Below are 23818 nucleotides of genomic sequence, written 5' to 3'. Positions count from 1 at the left end.
TTATATGGAACAACAAAAGACCCAAAATAGCCAAAGGATTCCTGAGAAAAAAGAACAAAGCTGGAGGTATCACACTCCCTGGTTTCAAAATATACTACAAAGCCATAGTAACCAAAACAGCTTGGTACTGGCACAAAAACAGACAAATAGATCAATGGAACAGAATTGAGAGCCCAGAAGTAAACCCACACATTTATGGACAGCTAATATTTGACAAGGGAGCCAAGAGCATATGATGGAAAAGGAGAGTCTCTTCAATAAATGGTGTTGGGAAAACTGGACAACCACATGCAAAAGAATGAAAGTAGACCATTCCCTTACACCATGCACAAAAATCAACTCAAAATGGATTAAAGACTTGAGTGTAAGACCCGAAACCATGAAACTTCTAGAAGAAAATGTAGGCAGTATGCTCTTTGACATCAGTCTGAGCAGCATATTTTCAAGTCCCATGTCTGACCAGGCAAGGGAAACAAAAGAAAAAATGAACAAATGGGACTACATCAAACTAAAATCTATTGCACAGCAAAGGAAACCATCAACAAAACGAGAAGACAACCTAACAATTGGGAGAGGATATTTGCAAACCATATATCAGATAAGGGGTTAATATCCAAAATATACAAAGAACTAATACAGCTCAACAACAAAAAAACCAACAATCCAATGAAAAAATATCCTTTCTTTCTATAACTAGCCCAGTGGTTCTTGAAGACCAGGAGTATCAGGATCACCTGGGAACTTGTTGGAAATGAAAATTGCAGGCCCTGCTCCTAATGAATCAGAAGTTCTGGGAGTGGGGTCCAGCAAACCTGACAAGTCCCCCAGGCGATGCTGATGCCTGCTCATTGGTATACCATGGTACTAGACCACAGTGATTCGTCAGCCCATGAGAGTAGGGTGAGGAAAACTTCCTGCCGGTGGAAAGTACACGTTCATTCCCCACAGTTTCCTTGATAACGTCATCAGCTTCACACATGCTAGTAGATGATTCTCAGTCACATACTTGTGGCCCATACACTTACACTACTAGCACCGACCTATGACATTACTTAACCAATTGTTCGACTAACTGATTCTTTTTTGTATTGATTTGATTTGTGAAATGAACTGATAACCAATTATTTTACTTAGAGTGATCATCACAGCACTGGGTAATAGTCTATGGTCATATAGATTTCAGGTCAAGGAAGAAAAATTTTTGTCTGAGCTAAAAGCTAAATCGCATTAACAGAATCCATTATTTAAAATCTCTCCCTGATAATGTTTTTTGCTTTTCTTTTGTATTGTATTGCGATTTTAATTTTTACTTTCTTGGGATTCTGTTCAATCATTGGAAGCCTGCAGAGAAAATATAGAATGGAAATCTAATCTATAATTTTAGTATGGCCTTTGGCTTGGATTTTTAAAACAACAGCTCAAAAAGTAAAATACTATATCTCATTGAATCTAAGATGTCATCAATTACAGGACAAAATAATTGTGACCATTTTTTTTTTATATACCACTATGAAAATTAAAAAACCAGTGCCAACCCCACAATGAAATGCCATCAAATGTAAGAGGCATCCCAGTTAAGGCATGTTAAAATATGAAAGAGTGCGTCGTAGTATCAATGAAATACAGTACACATTAATGTACAGTTGCAGCTGGCATCCTCCTTCAGGGCAAACTCTGCTTATGTATTTTCTTTTCAAAAGCAATGTTGATCTGGCCCCAGTTATGGTACAGTTATAGTAATTTTGTTCTTCAAAGTTAAGCAGTAGTCATTCAGCCTAAGGATTATTTCATGACATCCGTAACTAAGCACTGCAGATGGAAAATATTCTTCTACAATTTGGTATCTGAGTTGTCATGTGGCGGAGGAAACAGGCAATTGAGCGAGAAAATGAAGGCAGGGTAACAGTAAAACATGGAGCACTCATTGAATAACTCTTTTGGCTGTCATATAAAAATAAAACCATTCCCAAATCTGAGATTTGTTTTTTTAATGCTGATATTTTCCCTTCTTAATTAGCTATGTTGCTTCTTTATGTTAGTTGTTAAATATATATAAGAAAACTATGTTGCATAAGACATTCATAAACATAAATGTCCTGCAAATCTCATTCCCCCTGTCTTTGCAGAGAGTCATGTACTTACTTAAGAGTATAACAAAGAGATGTACTAGTATGCAGGAATTTTGAGCCGAAGACTAAGCCCCTGACTAGTTCTTGCACAGAACGCTCCATGAAAAGCAGTGAAGATGGTCTGCAAACTGGTAAGTTCCCATATATTAGAAAAGCTCTGCTTACTTTTTTGACTTGGAGAATTTTACTTAAATAAGAAATTCATTGTTGGTAAAATTTCCTTTTATTTCTGTATTTTCACAATTCAGAACAAGTTTCTATAGTATTTAAAAACTCTACTCATTTATTGGAGATATTTTTAATAGCCCATTGAGCCAACTTGAAAGTGTGTTAAGCTGGAAGTTACAAGACATGAGATCAAGTTGTGGTTTCGTTATTCCTCAGCTCTGCGACTTTGAGCAAGTCATTTAATTTTTCTGTCACCTTTTTAACATTTGGAAATGTAAATGACTGCTAAATCCTCTTTAGTGATTTCAGGGTAATAAGAAGATCCAAGAATACAGCAATACAAAAATACCAAAAAAGGGCGATTCATATATATTATCTCATTTAATCATACAAACGAAATGAGATCATGCAGAGGAGTACTGAGTATAGTGTCTAGCACAGAGTAAATGCTCCATAATTGCCACTAGGTATTATTGTTCTATCATCAATAACAACAACACTGCCAGAGTGAAATTAATGTTGCCTTTCCAGTCAAGAAAACAATCTTCAAGATGTTGAGTGATATTGTTGTGGTCATTCCAAGGGCCCAGGCCAAAATTATGACTCATCTACTGGACAAGCAGACTGTACTTTCAACCTCAGGGCCACAGTGCCCTCCGCAGTCACTGATAGCATAGCCAATCAGATTGTCTTTGAGTAGAAAATCATCTTTTTGATTTAAATTTAACTCCTGAAGTATTGTTTGAAAACACCTTAAAATAATAACATTTTGTCCATCTATCACATGACTGTTAGCCCATTTTTCCCTTAAAGTCTGGATTAGACTTGAAGAATATTCATATAGAACAATATCCTCCCTGCCAATTTTAACTGAAAGGGAAGGGGACTGATATACGAAATTTAAAACAGTAAAAAGAAGAAAGATTAGTTGTGTGGGTGTATGTGTTTGTGAGAGACAAGGGATATGGACTGTGGTTTGAGGTAGAGTTAAGGAAGGTAGAAGGCATTTTCTTTAGCTGCCTTCCTCCATGTTTTTAAGTGCTACATAATGAAAAAGAAACAGAAGCCCAAAGTGACTGAAAAAGTCAGTGTATGCAATACCTATGCAGAAAAAGACGTGAAACAAAAACCTCGAAATAACTTAAAGGTCCATTAATAGGAAGATAGATAAAATACACTATGGTATATGTCCATAAGGGCCTAATATAGAGAAATTAAAAAGATATATAAATATACATAAGTATACATCAAAATAAAGATATTAAAAGCAAGTTCCATAAATTACACGTACAGAACAACAATTTAATACTTACCTTTTGCTATATATGGTAAATTTAAAACCACACTCACTAAAATAATATTGTATTGTGTGTGTGTGTTTGTGTGTGCGCACGCAGTGGAAATACACAGATTATGACAGTGGCTAAGAGGGGAAGGGAATAAGACTTAGGAGCAGTGATTAAAGGGGAGTCCATATTCATCTGCAATTTTTATTTCTTTTATAAACAAAAGACTTGGAGCAAATGTAATAAAAATATTTAGCTATTGCCATTTCTAAACGGTGGAAATAATGAAGTTTGTTACATAATTCTTTGTATTATTCTTCATCTTTTAAATCATCCAACATTTAAAAAAAACATATTTTAAAATGGGTGCATTATTTTAAACAACATTTCTGAGTTCCCAGATTGCACCAGTTTATTCTAAAAGGATGATATATAAATATACAAATTCTTGATGTGAAGCTTAGTAATTATTTACAATGCCCGTGTGACTTCCAGTTACAAGACATGGAGATTAGCTTGCATTGTAAGACATAGCTGAAGTTTGTTTTACAGATAAGAAATCTTGGGAAAAACTGAACACTCAATTTCTTTTTATGTGCTTGTTTCAGGGGTAAACAATATATAACAAAATAACTATGCCAGGCATAATGTGAGAAGCAAATTAGCAAACAGAAACAAACTGACTATAGTTGTCTGAAAGTAAAGATTGTGTGTGTGTGTCTATACATTTGAAGTGAAAAGAATGTTTTTAAATACATAAAATAAAGGACACAGATAACAAAGGAAACAACTATATTGAAAAAAGCCACCAAAATGTGGGGGAAAGTCATGATATAATACATGCAATTGTATATTACTGCATCAAAGAACTAATTAAGCAGCAGGTCTGACATAAATCATCACCTCAAAACAATGATAAGAGTAATTGATCATTGGACATATTTACACAACAGTAAAGTGATATGAAAATAGCAATCATTTCTATTGGTGACAAGGTCACCTGTTTTACCCATAGTGCTGTGCTTTGTTGCCTACATTTATATTGGGAAGAAATACACTCCTAAATTCATACAGCTAATAAGGGGCAATATTAGTAAAAATAATGATGTAATTTTTTTCCATCCAAGTTCATGAGCCTCATGAATTCTATCCAAGGACTCCTGGGAGGTCTGCAGACTCAAGATTAAGAACTACTGAGACAGATATATGCCCACCATCCATTCATCTACCTCCACTTCCAAACTGCTGCTTAAATCTGCTGCAGGTGGGAAAAATTAGCTAGATAATCAAATACATTAGTTATATATGTAAAGAATTAAGCAGAATCTTGGCAAGGGTAAGAAGGCGGGTCCATACATTTATAAATGGGCTTTCTGAATCCACTTTTGCATTTCAGAAGTTCTTCTGTTTACTTTCTGATTCTTAATGGTGTTAGATAGTTTGATTACTAAAAAAGTATCACTGGATAATTTATTCTGCATCAGAATATTAATAATGGGAAAACCCAAGCATACCTCAATATACCAGAGAAATTGCACAGCTTTTAGGCAAGCAGGACCTGAGGTATCCTCATCACAAAATACTAACGCTTTATTTTCTTTTAAAAGCATTGCCATTTATTCCATTTGCCCCCAGACTTATTACAATGTAAAAATACATACGGACAGGGAAATATGAGATGTGGGCCCATCTCTTACTCACCTGACTTTTAACTGCATAGACATACGTTTTCTATTTACCTAGAATTCTGCATAGCTTCTGGGACTTCTGGCCATCCTCCTTCCATTTTGTTCAAATAAGAGTCTAAAATATCTTCCCACAAGTTACAACATTTATGATACCCAGACTTTTGTTTAACATTTAGAATTGTTGAAATGATATCAACAACAAAATTCAAAACTATTAACTCACAATGCTTAATCATTTACTTCTTATAATTATCATCTATTATTATCTCTCTACTCTCACACTTTTTTTGCTAATTAAGAAACTAACAATTACAAAATCAGTGAGGGACAAAGTTGAGATTTGAGCATAGAGCTTCTGACATCACAACGAGCTCTTCTGCACTCTCCTTTAAGTTTTCATGTCTATTTCAGGTTTACTATTTAAAGGATTCAGTCCCCCACTGTCCTGCTTTTCTGAATAGGGATAAACCATCTCAACATCCAGATTCTAGTAGGTGTGAACAGCAGGGACTCAGTGCTTTTGCCCAAGGCCCACTGTTACAAGGAAATCATGACTTTCCATTTAATCCTTACATTCTTTTCAATACTATTTCTATTAAAGACAAATATTGAACAAGTGACCATTGCCAGAAACACAGGTTTGCGTTAATTAAAATATGGGAGATATGAATATGTGGTCTAAGACCTAGAAAGAATTGGTGGTGATGGGGGTGATAGCAATAACAACAACAACAACAAATCATGAAATCCTAATTCAAGTAGTATCAAATATACCGGAAGAAAGAGTCTGACTTACTTAAAAGATCATGGGTTCATTTTAGCTTTACTTATTAAAATAAAAAAAGTTACTTAGACTATGTGCCAGGTCCAGCTTCTGAGGACACAGCACAGAAGTGTGTAAGAGAGGTTAATCTGATGGTGGCTGGATGGGAGAATAGTTTGAATAATCAATCCTGCACGATATTCCCCCAGTTTCCACCCTAATCTAAAAGAACCAAAACAGTTCAAGTTCAAAGTTGACCCTCCATGAAGTATTATTTAGTAGATGTCTTCTAGACATTCCTTTTCTCCACACCTGTTCGCTGTGGCCTGAAATTCTATTATGAGATGACAAAGCATTAACCCCACAATTACAGATAAATAATAGAAGATGCAACTGCCAAATAGAATGATCACATTAGCTGAAATACACTCATCTGAAAAAAGTAAATCAGGTAATGAATAAAACATGCAAGTGAATGTGATCAAGTTTTTTATAAGTTTGGTAACGGGGAGAAAATTAGAGACTTAGGACAGCAACGGACATTTCAAGGGAGGGGTAGAATCATCATTGAGAGAAGAACAAGAAAGAAAAAAAGAAGTCAACTTCACCAAACTTAGTTTTTAGTCAACTTAGTTCAGGCTTAGTCTGCCTTCAACTCTGTAGACAAGTAAAATGTGTAGGCAGAAGACATTTTGCACTGCACACCCTCGTATATGCACAGGGGAAGAAGCACACACATCCATCATTAGCAAATGAAGTAGACCAACATAGCATTATGTTTAACAAAGTTTATTTCTTGGCACTTATTTGTTGACTGGGTTAGTACTCAATTTCTTATAGACTTATTTTTGGAGGATTGACTAATCAAGGAGTTTTTACACTTCCCCAGGAATAACTCACAGCTAAGTATGAACTCATTTATACAGGTGGCTACCTCACGACAGTGTTCTTTCTTCTCAGACAGTTACAGGGGGATAAAAGGAATGAGATGATCATTAAAGAGGATAAACCATTCTATTAAGAAGAAGATGGTAATTCAAGAACCTAAGATAAGGTTATTTGGATTTTTCCCCAATGATTAGCTATTCTTTACTTGTCAAAATAACACGTGTATTTGTTGAGGGAAATGGTTGCCATCCCAAGGACCATAGAAATATTCCATGTTTATAAAAGGAACATATTTTTTAATCAGACATAGCTATCATCGCACAAGGACTTCTGCATTATCACAAAGAAAGGAAAATTCTTATTCACATGATAAAAGCAATTTGCACATATGAATTCACTACCTGAAGCCAATGAAAGTAGAGAATATATAAATGTGTTGGAAAGGAAGAAAAAAAATATTTTGTTGTAAAATGAATTTGAACTAAAGAACCTTCATTATGTTTTTTTAATGGTGACAACACTGTAAAGCCAGGGGGTGCTGCAATATGGTGAATCAATTTTATTCAATTTTATTGTTTGAACATAGCACTTAGTTGTCATGCCAACCATCTTAAACTGTAACCTGAAGACAATTAGATATGAATGAGAGTATTTAAAAAGTTAAACTGATAACTTCAGGTAAAGTTCCCAGCAGGGTTTAGGGCAGGGCACAAAGATACTATTCCTTTGAGCTTGGGCCTTAACCGTGGTGGTGAGTTGAAAGAACAGCAAAGATTTTAAATAATTACTTCAGATAATTTATTTAAAACTTCAGCACAAACAAATCTATTTTTGTTGTAGTCTCACAGCAGAGAACATTTAATATGTAAAGAAATGAGAGGAAAAGAGAGGAAGGAAGAATAGTACGAGCAAAGAATCAACTTTAATTTTAAATACCTCTATATTTGGGCTGAGACTTTTGTCATAATATCAACCAATTCTTAAAATAAAATGAGGTAGCTAATTACATGTTTTAAAACAAAGACAATACTAGTTGTTTTGACTTAATTTATCCTTACCTGTGAGATATATCAAACAAAATTATTATAAAAGACATATTCAATGTGCTAAAACAGTAACATTTTAGCATCTATAAAGATAGTACCCTCAAAGCCACTCTCTAAAATGCTGAACATTTTACCTGGGGCAGGGATGAGTTTTGCCAGAATGGGAAAACGTTAGGAGAGGAATTGATTCCTGTAATTTCTACCTATTTTTTACTTTAGGTGTTAGCACATTTCTACTCTGATTTTGGGACTGCCCTCAAATAGAGGATGACTTATGGCATGGGACAGTGAAGGCCCAAAATTAATTACCTGTCCAGAACTTCCAGACCAAAGTAATATAATTGCATCTGCCAGGTGGTTAGAAAGAGAACAAAGAGACCCAGGAGTGAGCTCTTTGGGGAATAAGTGTACAGCAGTCTGGTAATCCTAACCTCTACCCAGTTAGTGTGGCTGCATCTCTAGAAAATAAAATAGCTGGCAAACTCAGGCCTAAGTGAGAAGATATACACAAACAGTCACCCAGATGTGATGCTCTGTTGCTTGTCAGTTTAGTATCATAGGATTAGTCAGTGTCTATCACTGACTGTGCGCGTAGTGAAGGGTCTTGGGCACCAAAACAGCCTCTGCAGTGTGAATCCAAGTTCTCCATTCTCATGCATTTATAAACATTTTTCTCTTTAGTGGGAAAACAGCCAGTAAATGACATGTAATTTCATCTAACTACAAATTCAGGATAAGCACTTTGGTTTTAACTCCAATTATTTCAGATGGTAAAATAAGTTAGTTTTCTCATCTATGAAATATGTGAACTCCTTTAGATAGCCTCTACTACAATCTCTTTGGGTTCTAAGATTCCCTCTCCTCATTGTATATCTTTTCCTTATTAAACTGCAAACATTCAGAAAAGGGTCAATTATTAAATCACTTAAAATTTAAGTCTCTTTTTCTTAGGAAATAAGTCACTTAGTAAAGAAGCATATGGTCTGTTAAGTAGAAAAGACACAGAAGGGAAGAAACAGAAAGAAGGGGTGAGAGCTTGGAGAGATTACAGACAAACTTATCCTGGGATAGAAAGCAATGAAGAACTTCCCCCAAAATGGGTACATACATAATACAACATAATGAGGGTCTTGCAGCACTGTACTGAAGCTAACAAGAGCTAGAAATGTTTCCTATGTCTGTTTTTTATGTCTATGACCAAAAGAAACCATGCTACTACTACTTTCTATTCTGCCTTCCAAGATAACATTTGAAATTTGAACTCGACTTGGCAAAAAGTGAACAAACAGGCAAACAAAAAAATTAGTTCCTTCCAGCTAGTTTTGAGAAATGGACTTGTTACAACTTGCCCCCTTGGCAGGGAGAAAGACCCAAGTATAGACATTCCTCCTTCCTGAGGGAGATTCTTGGATTTAATGGCAAGGAACACCTTTTCTAGAGTTCTGTCTTTGCTCCATATGTTTCCTATTGTTTGAGTTTATCTCAATTTGAGATACAAGCTTTTTTTTTTCTTTATTTAGCCTACACTATTCACTAGTCTTGACCCAAATGAGGTTTATCTCCAGTGGCAAGAGTTCATTCTATTTGAATGGAGTTCCATGAAGAAAGAAAAAAGATCATAAAGACATTTGATATGACCAAACACCTCTCTATTTTACCAAAATTGTGAATTATCATGTTTTGTTTGTGTTTGTGGAGTTGCCTCTTTTAATATGTTTTCAATAGACAACAAGGCACTAAGAATGGTGGGTAAATGATAGATGGCCAAAATAGCTACTACCTAACAATGTTACTGGAACAATTAGAGTGCAGAAAACTCTCTCATATGAGAAGCCAACTAAAAACAAAGGTTGGCATAATGCTGGTTCTTTGGTTCTTTTCAGATTAATAGAATACACTTGTTCCAAACTCATCTCTCTCACTTGAAACTGTTTGGGTTGTCTTTGATCTGCTTGTTTTCAACTCCCCTAAAATACACAATAGTGGATCCTATTCTTTGTGAAACTTTACTTTTCTTCTTTTTTTATACATATCCAGAGTGCCATATATATTTGTATACGTGGACATACATATGCCTTGTTTTCGCACTCAGAGAGCACAGAAATTATTCTTAAAGAAAGCCTCTTTCTAGCCAGATTCTATTAGGTCATGTTATTCAAATACAAAATAACACACAAAATTCATTTGTTCATTTGGTATCTAGTTGCTAAGGAACATAGCCAGAAAGTTAATCTTTGCAACACAACAGACCAGTAGAGACCCTGAGCATTGCCCATAGGCATGTACAGAGCCTCTGAGCAAGGGGAACTACACTTTTGTATTCAAACTGGGAAAAGCATAGCATTATCGGGAAAATAGCTATTTATACCCCATGTACAATGGAATTAAAACAGTGACATCCATTCTCCTTGCAAAAAAACCAGTAGCTTTTCTAGACTCATAACCTCTCAAGTTGTTTAACATATCTTAAACAGAAGCCCTATCACTTCTGCCTTTAAATAGTAAAATGGGACTCCTGAAAAACATAAATGTTCTGAAATGTCCCATCAAGTACACCATAGAAAACAATTTAACTTTGTTTTTCTTAAAGGCCACTTTCCACACAGAGATGAATCTGACAGAGCAGTAAACGCCATCTGAATCATTCAAAGATCTCACTCAAGCTTATTAGACACATGTAAAAGATGCCGTCTATTTCAAAGACCTAAAAGATATTATGTCACAACATTGCATAAAGGCCTGAAAGATATACTTACATTTTGCTGTCACTTTGTACCCGCCCAGAGGAGGGGCGTGGCCTTCTAATGCATCAAATCCAGCAGAAACCAGGACCATGTCTGGATCAAACTCTTTGGCCACAGGCGTCACTACAGTCCTGCACAGTAAAAAGGCAACAAGTCACACGTAGGAATGGGGAATACCTTGAAATATTGCACAGTGAAAATGACTTGGCGCAACCTCAAGAACTTCCCAAGAATAAAGAAAAGGGGGAAAGAAACACTACTCTGAATGGATCCAAAACTTATCATTTCCTTAATACTGAATTACTGTTATCTTAGCATCCCAATTCAGTCTTTTTTCTTTCATCTTTTTTACTCCAAATTAAAAAATATATATATGCTCTGCAGGTACATTCTAAAGGCCGATGTATTACATGCACATCTGTGGCTGTTTTATCCCACTGCCTATAAAAAACTGCTTCTTCCAGGGGAGTGACTAATGTTTTACAGAGGAAAGCTGAAGCTTTAGTGAAAATCTGGCTAGCTCCAGTTAGTGAGAACTTGGTGTAGATTTGAACTATAAATTTCTTTTGGGAAAAAGTTGCTTTCCCAACTTTTTTTAAAAAACATTTTTAAATATTTGTCATGGTAGGGGGTGATTCTTGCAAAGGAAAAACATGAAATTCCTTTAATAGAATCCAGACTATAATGTTAAGTGAGTCCAAGGTCAGAGACACCAGGAATGTGGCAGCCGCATCCATGACAGCAACCCCTGCAGGCCCCACTCAGACACTTCAGCACTTACCTCTTCAACCTTCTCAGGCCTCCCTAACCTCTTTCTCCTCAGTGTGGATTTGAGAGAGAATGACTAATGGATACTAGTAGGATTTATAAAATCAAATTTTTTTTAAATGTAGGCTTCAAGACCAGTGTGCAATCATTAAAATTCAAATTTTCAAAGACTACATAATGACATGGGGAAATGGCATACTATAGCGAATTTAAAAAGCAGTAAGTTCTCTATTGTGTGTTTAGGAGAAATAACTAAATCAAATATTAAAATAGTTATCCTTGAGTAATGACATACATGTTTAAAAAATGTTTTTAATGTTTGATAATTTCCCCAATGTTCTGCAACAACCACATATTAGTTTTACACTTAAAAATGTTTTGCATATAAACAAGAAGTTGTTGAAGTTATAAAATAAAAAATACTTGTTTGAAACTTACCTAGATAGAGATATAAATCAAGGAAATGTTTTCCATAACTCCATTACTGTCGTAGAGGTACAAAAGTTCAATCCTTCAAATTCATAAATGTACATGTAAGTGACTTCCATGGTAGTCCTTCCAATAATTGGAAATCCATTTACATCTGAATTGGCTCATTAGTGAAACTAAGTGGAAACCTAATTTTGTTGACTGTGTGCAATTTCATTATTTTATTCTTCAATAAAACTAAGAATCTCTAATACAGCTACATTATCAGGGAAAGTATCTTCAATTCTTTTCTTCCTAATAATATCAACTCTTACATTATAATTTTCATAAAAGTGTCACATATTATCAATTCACTACTTTTCATTAGTGAAATAGCCATGTGATGTATGTTGTTGGGATATTAGATATTGGAATAAGTTGTCTCAAGGAATCAAGAATGTTTTATCAAGGTACTCCATCTACTCAGTTTGATTAACCCTATGTACTCACTTAGAGAACAGACAATACTCTTAGGAAAATACGTTGGTGATGATTGAACAAGGTTGTCTGTCCAGTCATATGCATCATAGTAACAAATTTTCCATCTCCTTTCCCTCTGTTTGGAAGGTTTCTCCCCCTCCTCTTCTTTTCTCCCCAATTTATTCTTGTAAGAGCAATTGAAGGGTAAACATCCTTCAAGGCACAGCTCACTTACTGTCTTCTCCAAAAAGCTTCTCTCTAGAATAAAATGATGAAACTAAGACCCCGTAGATCTCTTTATCGTGGCAATTATTGTAGCATGTACATGGAGTGTTTTTACTCTTCCATTTATGCAAGTCTAGACTGATTTTTATTCAAAAGATCTTTCATGTCTGAAAGATTGAAAAACACATCTGAGAGTATTAAAAATCTGGCTAGCTCCAGTTAGTGAGAACTTGGTGTAGATTTGAACTATAAATTTCTTTATAGAGAGTATTAAGTGGGAAAAACAATGTAATTTTTCTTAAATAGAAGAAATCCTCAAAGACATTCATTTAAAATTTTATTTGAAGAATTGAGTTCTCCAGTTAAAGACAGCAAACAAAGCATATGTGTTTGTGCCTCTTCTTTCCTAATGTCCCACTGAAAGGAAAGTATAAGAATATACACATGAACTCATAATAGATATCAGGTAAATGCACACAAATAACTTTAGACGTGTGTGTATGCATGGGTTAGTATGTATTTCCTAGAAGCAATGACAGCCCAGTAGCAAAGAGCACAGTTAGTGCACAGATCTTGTTTTTCTAATATCAATCTCCAATACAGGGATCCAGGGATCCGTGGAGAAGTGATTGATTCCAGAACTGGGTCAGGGAAAGTACAAGATATTTCTGGAATATCTTATAGTGACAGGAAACAATGAAATGCTCAAAAAGGGATGGGGACATGTTGATAGGGCATATGAACCAGAGTGAAAGAGCTCTCTCCCAACAGCTAAAGCTGGGACAATTTGAGTAACAAAATAAATAATAACAGTATTGGATTATATTCCATAGAGTTAAATAAGTATCCATAAATCCACACAGAGATTAAAAATAAGAGAATAAATAGAGAAAAGAATAAACAGCTGTGCCTTACAGAAAAATTTCAACTAATAAATATAGAAGAATTGAGGGAAATAGAAAATCATCATTTGAACAAGACAGAAATAATTGATGCAGGAAAGATATATGGAGGGATGCAGAAATTAGTAGTCAAAAGCTTGAGAAGAAACATGATATCTGCATAATCCAAAAGTAACTTGCCCATGATTATTATGAAGGAAAAAAGTAGAAACTTTACAATGAGGAAAGCTGCAGACACCACATTACTAAAGTGATGAAGGTTGACATCTCTAGTGATGAGACATATCAACATCAATACTTCTTGATCTGATACACTGAGAAAGGCAGATCAGTTCTACAGCATTCTTGCTAAAAATATATACCCTCAAATCTAATAATGAGAAAACATCAGACAAACCTAAATTGAGGGACATTTGACAAAATAACTGACCAGTACACTTTAAAAGTCATGGCCAGGAAAGACTAAGGGATGCTATTGATTGGAAAAGACTAAGGAGACATGGCATCTGAATGCAATGTGAGGCTCTGGACTGGATCCTGAAACAGAAAAAGACATTGGTGGAAAAACTGCAGTCCCATATAAAATCTGTAGTTTAGCTAACAGTATTGTACAAATACTAATTTCTTAATTTTGATAATTCTACTATGGTTATGTAAGTTTTTAATATTAGGGAGAGCTGGATGTAGGGCACACAGGAATTCTATGATATTCTTACAACTTTCTGTAAGTCCAATAGTATTTCAAAGTAAAATGCTACCAAATGTCAGAATACCAAAAAAGGAATAAATGTATAACAACAAAAGACAATGGGAGAGTTGTCAACGAGCAGAGATACTTAACAAATTTCCAGAAGAGGGAAATTGACTGGGTGCATACTGAAAAAATGAAACAAAAAAAGAAAGCTACCACCCTGAACATGCTCTCATGGGACCACAGAAGAGATGGAGGACACTCCACCTAATAGAACCCCAATGAAGGAAAGCATAGTGAAGGAAAAGAGAGGACTAAAACCAAGAAATTAAAGAAATGTTAGTTTGTTAAGAAGACCAAGACGACATCCCAACACTTTTATTATCTTTCCTCCATGCCAGCAACCAGTGTTTAATCCCAGGCAGAACATTCAGATGACTCTTTTTAAAGAAAAGGATGTGTCGGAGAAAGCCAAGGTTTCTAGTATGGATACTGTTGCCCTAAAATAGTCTTCCTTATTTTGTCATTTAGGGAGATTCAGAGAGCATGAGCCATCTTTTGGAACACTAACCCCAAAGTAGAGTTTGGTAGTCCACACACTCTATCCCACACTGGCTGACAAAGAGCTCCCAATTGACCCTTTTACACAACCACAGGGAAAACCAACACGTTACTACTTTCATAAACATCAACGGCAAAGCAGGAATTTCCTGGCATATAAAGAGACCCAGTAGCATGAAGAAAAAAAGTGATTAAAATAAACATAAATATAAGCAACTCTGGACAAAACAAGAGAAATAATAATCTCAAAGAGATTCAAGAACATATTTTATCTTTAAAACACAGACATGCTGTTATGAAAAAAAATCAAGGAAAGCACTTAAATATAAAAACCACAATTGCAAAAATTAATAGAAGGTCTGAAAAAATAAAGTTGAAGTAATCTCTCATAAGAAGAGGCAAATAGATAAAATATATAATAACTCGGAAAATATGAGACATAAAGGATCAATGCAGAAGTCTTATATTTGAAGGATAGGCTCCCTGAGAATGCTGAGAAAGAGAGGGGAGGACATTTTCAACTAATAACAGAAGATAAATTTTAGGAACTGAAAAATAACTCAAGTCTATAGATTTGCTAAGTCCAACCAGTGCAAAGCTCTATGCATAAAAACATATACATACTTAGACATATTCTCATGAAAATTCAAATCCTGAGGGATCCTTTAAAAAGAAAAAAGGTCATCCTCAAGAGACAGAATGAGACTGACATCAAAGTCCTAATCAGAAACACTGAATGTCCTTATATTCTGAGAGAAAATTATTTTTAAACTTTATTCCTACTTCCAGCCATTATATACTAGTATTCAAGTATGTTACTTAAATAAAAATACTTTAAGATGTGTAAGGACTTAGAAATTTAATTCCAAAGTAACCTTTCTGAGTAATTTAATTGGGAATGTACTTCTGCAATGCAAGAAAGTAAACCAAAGAAATACAGAGATGTAGGAAAAAAGTAGTGGATATATGGGACCAGCCTGGTGGCGCAGCAGTTAAGTTCACATGTTCTGCTTCAGTGGCCTCGGGTTCACTGGTTCGGATCCTGGGTGTAGACCTACGCACTGCTTGTCAAGGCATGCTGTGGCAGGGGTCCCACATATAAAATAGAGGAAGATGGGCAGAGATGTTAGCTCAGAAACAATCTTCCTCAGCAAAAAGAGGAGGATTGGTGGCAGATGTGAGCTCAGGACTAGTTTTCCTCAAAAAAAAAAAAGTAGTGGATATATCATAGGAGAATGATCAATGATAACTTGTACATATATTTCTTTGCTAGAAACAAATGATGGAAGCAATAATAATGGCACATATGGTTTTTCATCTTCACCTGACCACTGGAGATTCTGTCAGGTTCTTGAAGAGCAACGCTCCTCCTTCTTCCCTTCATGTCCTCTCAGGTGAGACTCATGCTAGAGAGAGTAATTGAGCTTATAAAAATAAAAGGAGATAAAAATACTACTACCACTACTAATAAAGGGAGACATAGATCATGTGACCAGACACTGAACAGAGCAAGGAGAAAAGAATCCCATTCTGGATTTCTTTACATGAAATGTGATTCTGATTCATAACCTCCTCAGTTAGAATGAGATCTCTGGATTTATTCCATCTCTAGTCAATGGCCAAAGAACTGGTTGCACTGACATTGACTCATGTGTTGTGCTTAAGCTGAACCACACTACTGATTTCCCTTGACTCAACTCGGTTTGTGCTGAGTGAACAGTATATGATGCTACCCCCTCATTTGTCATGCTCAGTGCAAGGAAGAACTGCTCTGGCTTTAAGGAAAACAAAAGGCTTGGTTCCTCAGCCTTCAACTTAAATTTTAAAGCACTTCAAATCATTTTAACCTATAGAATTTCTCAATAATATTTTTTTATTCATTCATAAATCATTTATTGAGCCCGTATTGTGTGAGAGGTACCGGAATTGTGCCAGGATTCAAAGATACAAATAAGTTGTAGCTCTGCCCTCAAGGGGTTCACACCTTAGAAGGAAAAGCAGGTGGAAACATGTCTTTGCAGTATGGTACGGTACAAATTCAGGCACAAACAATGTACCAGGAGACAGACAAGAGTGGGCAGCCAATAGGGATGAAGACAGTATGAAGAAAGTCCACCAGAAGAGGAAACATGAAAAGTGAATTTGGACATTAGTTTAAGAGGTTGCCAGGAAGAAAAAGTGGTGAGGACAGTTCAGGCAGATGGACTAGCAAGGGCAAAGTCACGGACATTTGAAAGGGCATGGAGGCTTGTGACAAATAGTTTGCTGTGACTGAAGCATATGGTGCATATGGGGTCGCAATAGTAGAGGAGCCTCTAAAGACATGCAGACCCCAAGCCCTACGTGTCTGAAACCAAACAAGAAGCGCCTGATGTTGAGGAAGCCAGGGCCTAGGGGATAGTGGTGGCCAGTGTTTCAAGAACTGGAGAGCGGATACTAGTATAAATGCATCACAAAGATCATCCCATTCACTTTCTTCACTTGACAAATCTTTAACAACCACCTGCTATGTGCCATGCACTGTTGTAGGCCAGGGTTACTAGCAAACAAAGTCCCCAATCTCTTGTCTTCATGGAGTTTACATTCTAATAGAGAAGAAAGTGTATAAATAAACAAGCAAGTGTGTTATAAGGAATAAGGTGAAAAATGTAATAAAGCCATGGGAGGTGGTGCACGTTTAGATATGGGTACACAGAGAAGGCTGCTCTGAGGTGGTGATAGTGGAAGAGAGAACCACACTGTATGAAAAGAGGAGGTAGGTTAAGTGAATGATGGAGGAAGAGCACTGACCTGTGGGAATAGCAAGTGCACTGTATCTGATGTGGGAGAGTCTTTGATGTATTCAGGGCAACAAGAGGAGGTCACTGGAGCTGACACAAAGTGAATGAAAGTAAAGATGGTTGAAAATGGGACCAGAAAGGTGGCATAAAGCCAGTTCACATAGGGCCTCATAAGCCATTCTGAGGACTTCGGATTTCATTCTGAATGAGTATGGAAACTGGAAGGTTTTGAGTAGGAAGTAACACGATCCGATTTATATCATTTCTGTCCTCATCAATTAAGCTAAGTATTTAAAAGTGTCCTTTAGAATTATGAGGTCTTTTTGACCTCTGAGACAGCAGATTCTGATCCCCTGTATAATTTATAATGGCATATTATAATCATGTAAATATGAATTATAGGTGAAAATCCAACCCTACATTTTTCTTTATAGTTTAATTGTAGGTCATTGCTTAAAAGCATCAGATTATAAAATTACACATTTTCGAATGGTATAAGGATGTCTGTTCTTTTTAGATTGTTCTTACAAAAACAAAAGTGCACATTACAGTGTGCACACTTTTCATCCATCTGCATGTGTTTGTGCATAAAGTGAAGGATGCTCCCAAGGAAACTCCATGACAATTCATGCTTGGACAAGTGGCAAAGGCAGCACATCAAAGAGTGGCTGCTAAACAGATTTCAGGCAGCAGCTGTGGCTGCTGGCATTTCAGAATGTCTCCCAGCACCTCACTCACCACTGGACCAGTCACATTCTGAGGAAGCAGCAAAGGAAGGAATACCCTGGGTATCTATGGAAGGAGGCCACCCCTGGGAGCTCTAAGCACACCAGTATAACTGGTGTTCTCAACCAGCTCCTCCAGCCCTGACCTGAGTAAGTCCGGCTCTTCTTTCTTAACTTTCACCCTCCATCTTGTCACACATCCAAAACACACATACACAAACATCATCCCTTGCTCTCTTTCACACTTGTGTCCCATCCATCTGGAAATCCCGTTGTCTACACTTTCAAACTATATCCAGAAACTCACCACATCTCAACACCTCCTTTGTCATCACCCCGGCCTGTGCCAACACCTCTTACCTGGATAGCAGCTACAGCCTCCTAAGAGGTACTGCTATTACCTCTTTTATCCCCTGTACTCTATTGTCAATATAACAACCAGGTTGATATGTTTAATTAGATCCCCATCCTTTTTCTCAGGGTAAAAGTAAAGGTTTTTTAAATGACTCATAAGTCTCTGCACAATTAGGCTGTCCCCCATCTCTCTGATCCCATCTCTTACCACTTTCTACTGGGACCCTGGTCACACATATGCCAGACGTATTTGTCTTGACAAAGACACACTCTGGCCATCAGAATTTTATACTGGCTATTCCCTCTGCCTGGAGTGCTCTGTCCCAGATGACTAACTCCTCACCTCATTCAAATCTTTGCTCATGTATTATTTTCTCAGTAAGACCTTTCCCTAAGGCCCTTTCCTTCACCTACACCCACTGTCACTCCCTAACTCTTTTATTCTGCATTTTTTTCCTAACACTTATCTTTCGAAGTGATACACGTTTAACTTATTTATTATACTCTTTATCTCATTGTCTGGCTCTCCCCAGTGGATGCAAGCTCCGCAAGGTAAGAAATTGTTTGCCTCTTTGTTCGCAGATGTTTCCCCAGCACCTAGAAGAGTGCCTCATACATGGTGGAGACTCAGTAAGTAGTTGTTGAAAGATAACCTCTCTGATTTTTTATGTTCTCACCTTAGGTTTTCTTAGTCTCTCACTCTTCCCCAGCTTCTGCACATTTCATAAATATATACTCATGTGGGGTTTCCCCAAAAGATTTCCAAAAATGGGACCAAATTCTGCAACATTTTCCACTGCAAGCCATCTTGAAACTGAATTCTCTGGCTTCAGTGTACAATTGTAGTGGAGTAGAAAGATCGATGGACTCCAACTCAAGACATTTGGTTTCTGTTCCTGACACTGCTCCCAATTGTGTGACCTACATAAATTGTCTTTCCTTGACTATTAGTTTCCTCAACTATAAAAGGCGGGGGGGGCACTTAGAGACTACGTATATGGTCTCTAAAGTCACATGCAGCTCTCACATTCTATGATTTTTTTTATGTCTCAGAGCTACCACATCAAAGGGACACTTTCTTCCCCCCCCTTCTTATTCTTTTTCTTGCATTTGATAAGAAAAACCATTGCCTGGGTGGAGGGTGGGGTAATTAGGTGAAGGTGATCAAAAGGTACAAACTTCCAGTTATAAAATAAATAAGTTCTGGGGATGTAATGCACAGTATAGTAACTATACTGTATGTATTGTCTGCACATATACCACATATACTGAATATATATATCTAGTCCAAAAAGTTTATTCTTTCAATTAGAGTTTTAAATATGAAATTTAGTAAGTTTAAATTGCTTTAGTACATTAAAATGCTAACACTAATTTTAGAACTCTGTTATTAAAAAAGAACGAATACTTTAAGGGACTAAGGGACTTTCCTTGCCTAAGATGTGTCATATAGCCAGTAATAGTTCTGACTAATACAGAGATATTACTCAATGTGTCTCTGAGCTGAGAGTTGGGAGAAAAATCTTTCTCAACAGTAGCTCTTCTTGGCTTTGGGACATTGTCAGCAAACATCATATATATACTATGATGCTGGCTTCCTAGGCAAAATCCTACACTTAAGCATAGCAACCTGGGAAAAATTACAAGATTGTTAGTCTATCAAAATGGATAAAGTGTTTCTTATTTAATTACCATATAAAAACACAGTTGTAATAGAATTAATAAATTTTGCTTTTGTTGAACACTACACAGAAATTCGACTTAGAAAAATTAACAGACCAGAATTAGGAAACTCTGAGACGTGCTTAGTTTGGAGTTTCTAGAAGTCATTTAAGAGTTAATATTAAAATTTTATTGAAATGAACATTATTTTGCTTTGAAATATAGAATGAAATGTATATATGTTTATATATGCCCCTTCCCAGTCATTATTTTATGAAAGTATTTAAATACCATGTATTTTAACATGCCAAAATGTGGCTATAATTTTGCAACAGCGGTTTTCAAGAAATATTTTATTATGATTCCAATGTGGGTCCAGTAACTTACAGATGGTCTTATGTCTTTAGTTTCATAAGTATTGCTAAATCAGTTCTTCCAATTTGTAAAGGTTAAGGCTGAAAAGGAACAGTTTCTATGCCACTATCCAATTAACAAAGGGCTGTGTCATAGGTAACCAATACTAAGCCAAAACAGAAAGGACCAGAATCTTCTCCAGGGTAATGCACTGGAACCATTGATTCCTTCTTGAACACCTTCAAAATTGCCCACATAGAATGTTTTTCCTTATGGTTACAGTGGACACTTATGGAGACGCTAGTTCCACAGCAGACCTTAAGCTCTAGCTTCACTTACACCTACCTTATTACTCCTCCCTCCCTCTGTTCTTTCCTCCACTCTCCCTTCTTTCCTCCCTTCCTTCCTTCTTTTCTTTGCTTTATTTCTTTTTAATTTTCTCTCTTTTTTAGACCAATTGATTCTTAAAGGACATGAAAATTTAAGATTTTGAAAAAATTTTACACACAGCAGACCACAAATTTATAAACTTTGCTTCCTTAGGAGAAGACCAACTGGATAACTGAGGAAGAAAGTACATTTAAAGAAGAACACAACCCATATATTGGGGCAAGAGAGGCAGAACTAGTCCCTACAACACGTATCTTTCCAAATCTCTGTTTACTTTCATTTCTATAGCAACCTGGAGGTTGTAAAACATTGCCATAATGAGTGGAAAATAGAACACAAATGACAGCAAAATGTTCTTATAACTCGAATAGTAGAGAATTGTTTAGAGAATTTGGAAAGGCTGATTTTTTTTTAATGGACTCATAGCAGGAAAAATGTCTACTAAGTCAACAGTAAATTTCCCCTCCAGAGGGACAGTAAGATGCTCATGACACGTGCACTTTGGAAACTTAATTATGTGCCCATTTCTTGTTATTACTTTCTTTATCCAAAAAAATCCCTAAAGAGATTTTACTACCATCAAATCAGTCATAGGGATTTCTCTGCTTTCGGTGGGGTGCAATGTGGAGCTTAGTACACATATTGCATTTCCCATCACCCTATGAGCACAGAATATTCTTTTTGTAAAGTTTCAAATGGGCCTCTCTTTGGTCTTTGCACAAGTGATTGCATTCCATAAAATATTATTGCATAAAGCCAAAGGACCCTGGCTAAAAATTAAACTCAGTATTCCAATAAAATCCAATCTAGAATATATATATATACACACATACACACTACACATTAAAGAGAATGTTAGCCTTTATATTTCTTCTCAAAAGAAGAGAAAATAGAGCTTTGTAGGCATAAAAAGAAGGAAAAAGAAAGGTCAAACTTTACTGTAAGTAAATGTTCTGTGGTTTATAGAATTCACAAAACAAATTACAGCATGACATCCTTTTCAAGGAACTGTTTGTGTCTTCGGAAAAAGTGTGTATTATTTTTGGTGAACTCTACCTTTTGATGTGGCCTTTCTGAGGGAGGCAGCATCATCAAGATTTTTTTTTCTTTTAATTGCGTAACAATATGAGATGAACAAGACAAAAGGCAAACTCATTTAGTAATTTGAATCCCTGAGGCATAGCCAGAAAGAGACTGAGAAGGAAGGAAGACCTTGGGAACTGAATGGAGCTCTGAAGTGCAGAGTCGGGTATCTCCTCAATCAGGAGACTCATCCAAGATCAAGGAGTTTTAATTTTATTCATGTCTAAAATGACAGGAGAGTAGGATTAATCCTAAAGCTAAAGAAATAGTTCATTTATGTTGGAGGCAAGCTAACTCTTTTCTTCGAGCAGCAACAATAAAATTATCAACCATTTTGACAGCGTACCATATGCCAGGCATGGAGTTAGACAGTTTGTACATTATCTCTAATGCTGTAATACCTACAACATACCTAAAATTATGTGTTTTGATCTCCCATTTTATAGATAATTAAGCTGAGACTCAGTGAAGTTAAAAACAAAATTGTGAAGTTCATGCAGCAAGTAACTGGCATAAATTGGGATTCAAATCCAAGATTTGTCTGAATCCAAAGACTGTGTTCTCAGAAATGACAATTTCATTGTCTTTTCACTGCATTTTTGGATGAAAAATTAATGTTTCTAAATGCTATGATTCTATGAGGTAATGAAGACATATCATGTGTATCAAATAAATGACTTCAATTTTCTGTGAGTTAGAAAGGAAGCATTAACTGCTATGCTCCACTTTACAGAACATGGTAGTAATGAGACTGGCTGTGAACATTATTCAGCAGCAACTTATTTCCAGGCACAATTCCAACCACAATGTTCATTCCACTAATAAGTATGGACTTTTCATGGTGGCTGGATAGAGTAATTGATATTTACTATTTTATTATTATGACAAAAATATAACATACCAGCAATGAGTTAGTGAGACTATGGGTTATCAGTTGGATTAGCATGAAAACAATTTCTAAGTACACTCAAACATTTCAGATAAGTGGAGAAATACACTGATCATCCATTTTTCCAAAGATCCAAATACCTGGTTCCATGTACACATATAACTAGCTATCTGACTGATTATTTTCATTTTTTAAAAATTGGATGTTATGGTGGCACCTGGATGCTACTATAGTGATACAGTGACATGCTAAATGAGCTGCTGAACACCTGGCAGAACCCAAGATTGCAATGGATAAAAAATATGAAGACTAATCTTCCTCTACAGTCATCTATACGGCAGTTCTAAAACCTCCTATCAAAAAGATCTACATTGTTTTTAAAAATCTTTCCAAGTGGTGGATATTCTATAAATATTTTCAAATTGGTTTGCATGTCTGTCACGTCCCCATTTGAAAACAAAGGTGAAACTAACTTTCACAAGGTTGTCTTATTCATAGATTTCTTCACTTGTTTATTCGTTTATTTATCCACCAAGCATTCATTGAACATCTACACTGAATCTCTTTGCCAAGTGCTGGATATCATACTATTAAGACAGATTCCTATTCTTAAGAAGCTCATGTGGCATGTGTACTAAATCTGTGAACGAATTTCTCCCAGTTCAAAGTGATAAGTTCTCTAATACAGATATAGATTTTTTTTCTCCCAATTCAAAATTAGTACTCTAAGAATATAGCTATGCATGTAGACACAGAAAAGAAGTCTCTAATTGTACCTAGGGAATAAAGGAAAAGCTCTATAGATAAAATGACACTTGAGTTAGCTGCTTAAAC

General features: G+C 36.0%; 1 protein-coding gene across 27 annotated transcripts in view; it reads right to left on the bottom strand.

Moving 5' to 3' along the window:
- Nucleotides 1-23818, bottom strand: part of HDAC9 (histone deacetylase 9) — an 866113-nt gene that overhangs the window by 117219 nt on the left and 725076 nt on the right. For all 27 annotated transcript variants that reach the window (XR_011503369.1, XM_070509723.1, XM_070509733.1 and 24 more), the window contains one exon: nt 10725-10843. Coding sequence is in view for 26 of the 27 variants with exons in the window: in XM_070509723.1 (XP_070365824.1) it covers nt 10725-10843 (119 nt within the window). In the remaining variant the exon portion in view is untranslated. The remainder of the gene's footprint in view (nt 1-10724; nt 10844-23818) is intronic.

Source organism: Equus asinus, chromosome 1, assembly GCF_041296235.1.
Source record: "Equus asinus isolate D_3611 breed Donkey chromosome 1, EquAss-T2T_v2, whole genome shotgun sequence".
Lineage (NCBI taxonomy): Eukaryota > Metazoa > Chordata > Mammalia > Perissodactyla > Equidae > Equus > Equus asinus.
The sequence above is the reverse complement of the archived record's forward strand: the minus strand, read 5'-3'. Positions and strand labels throughout refer to the sequence as shown.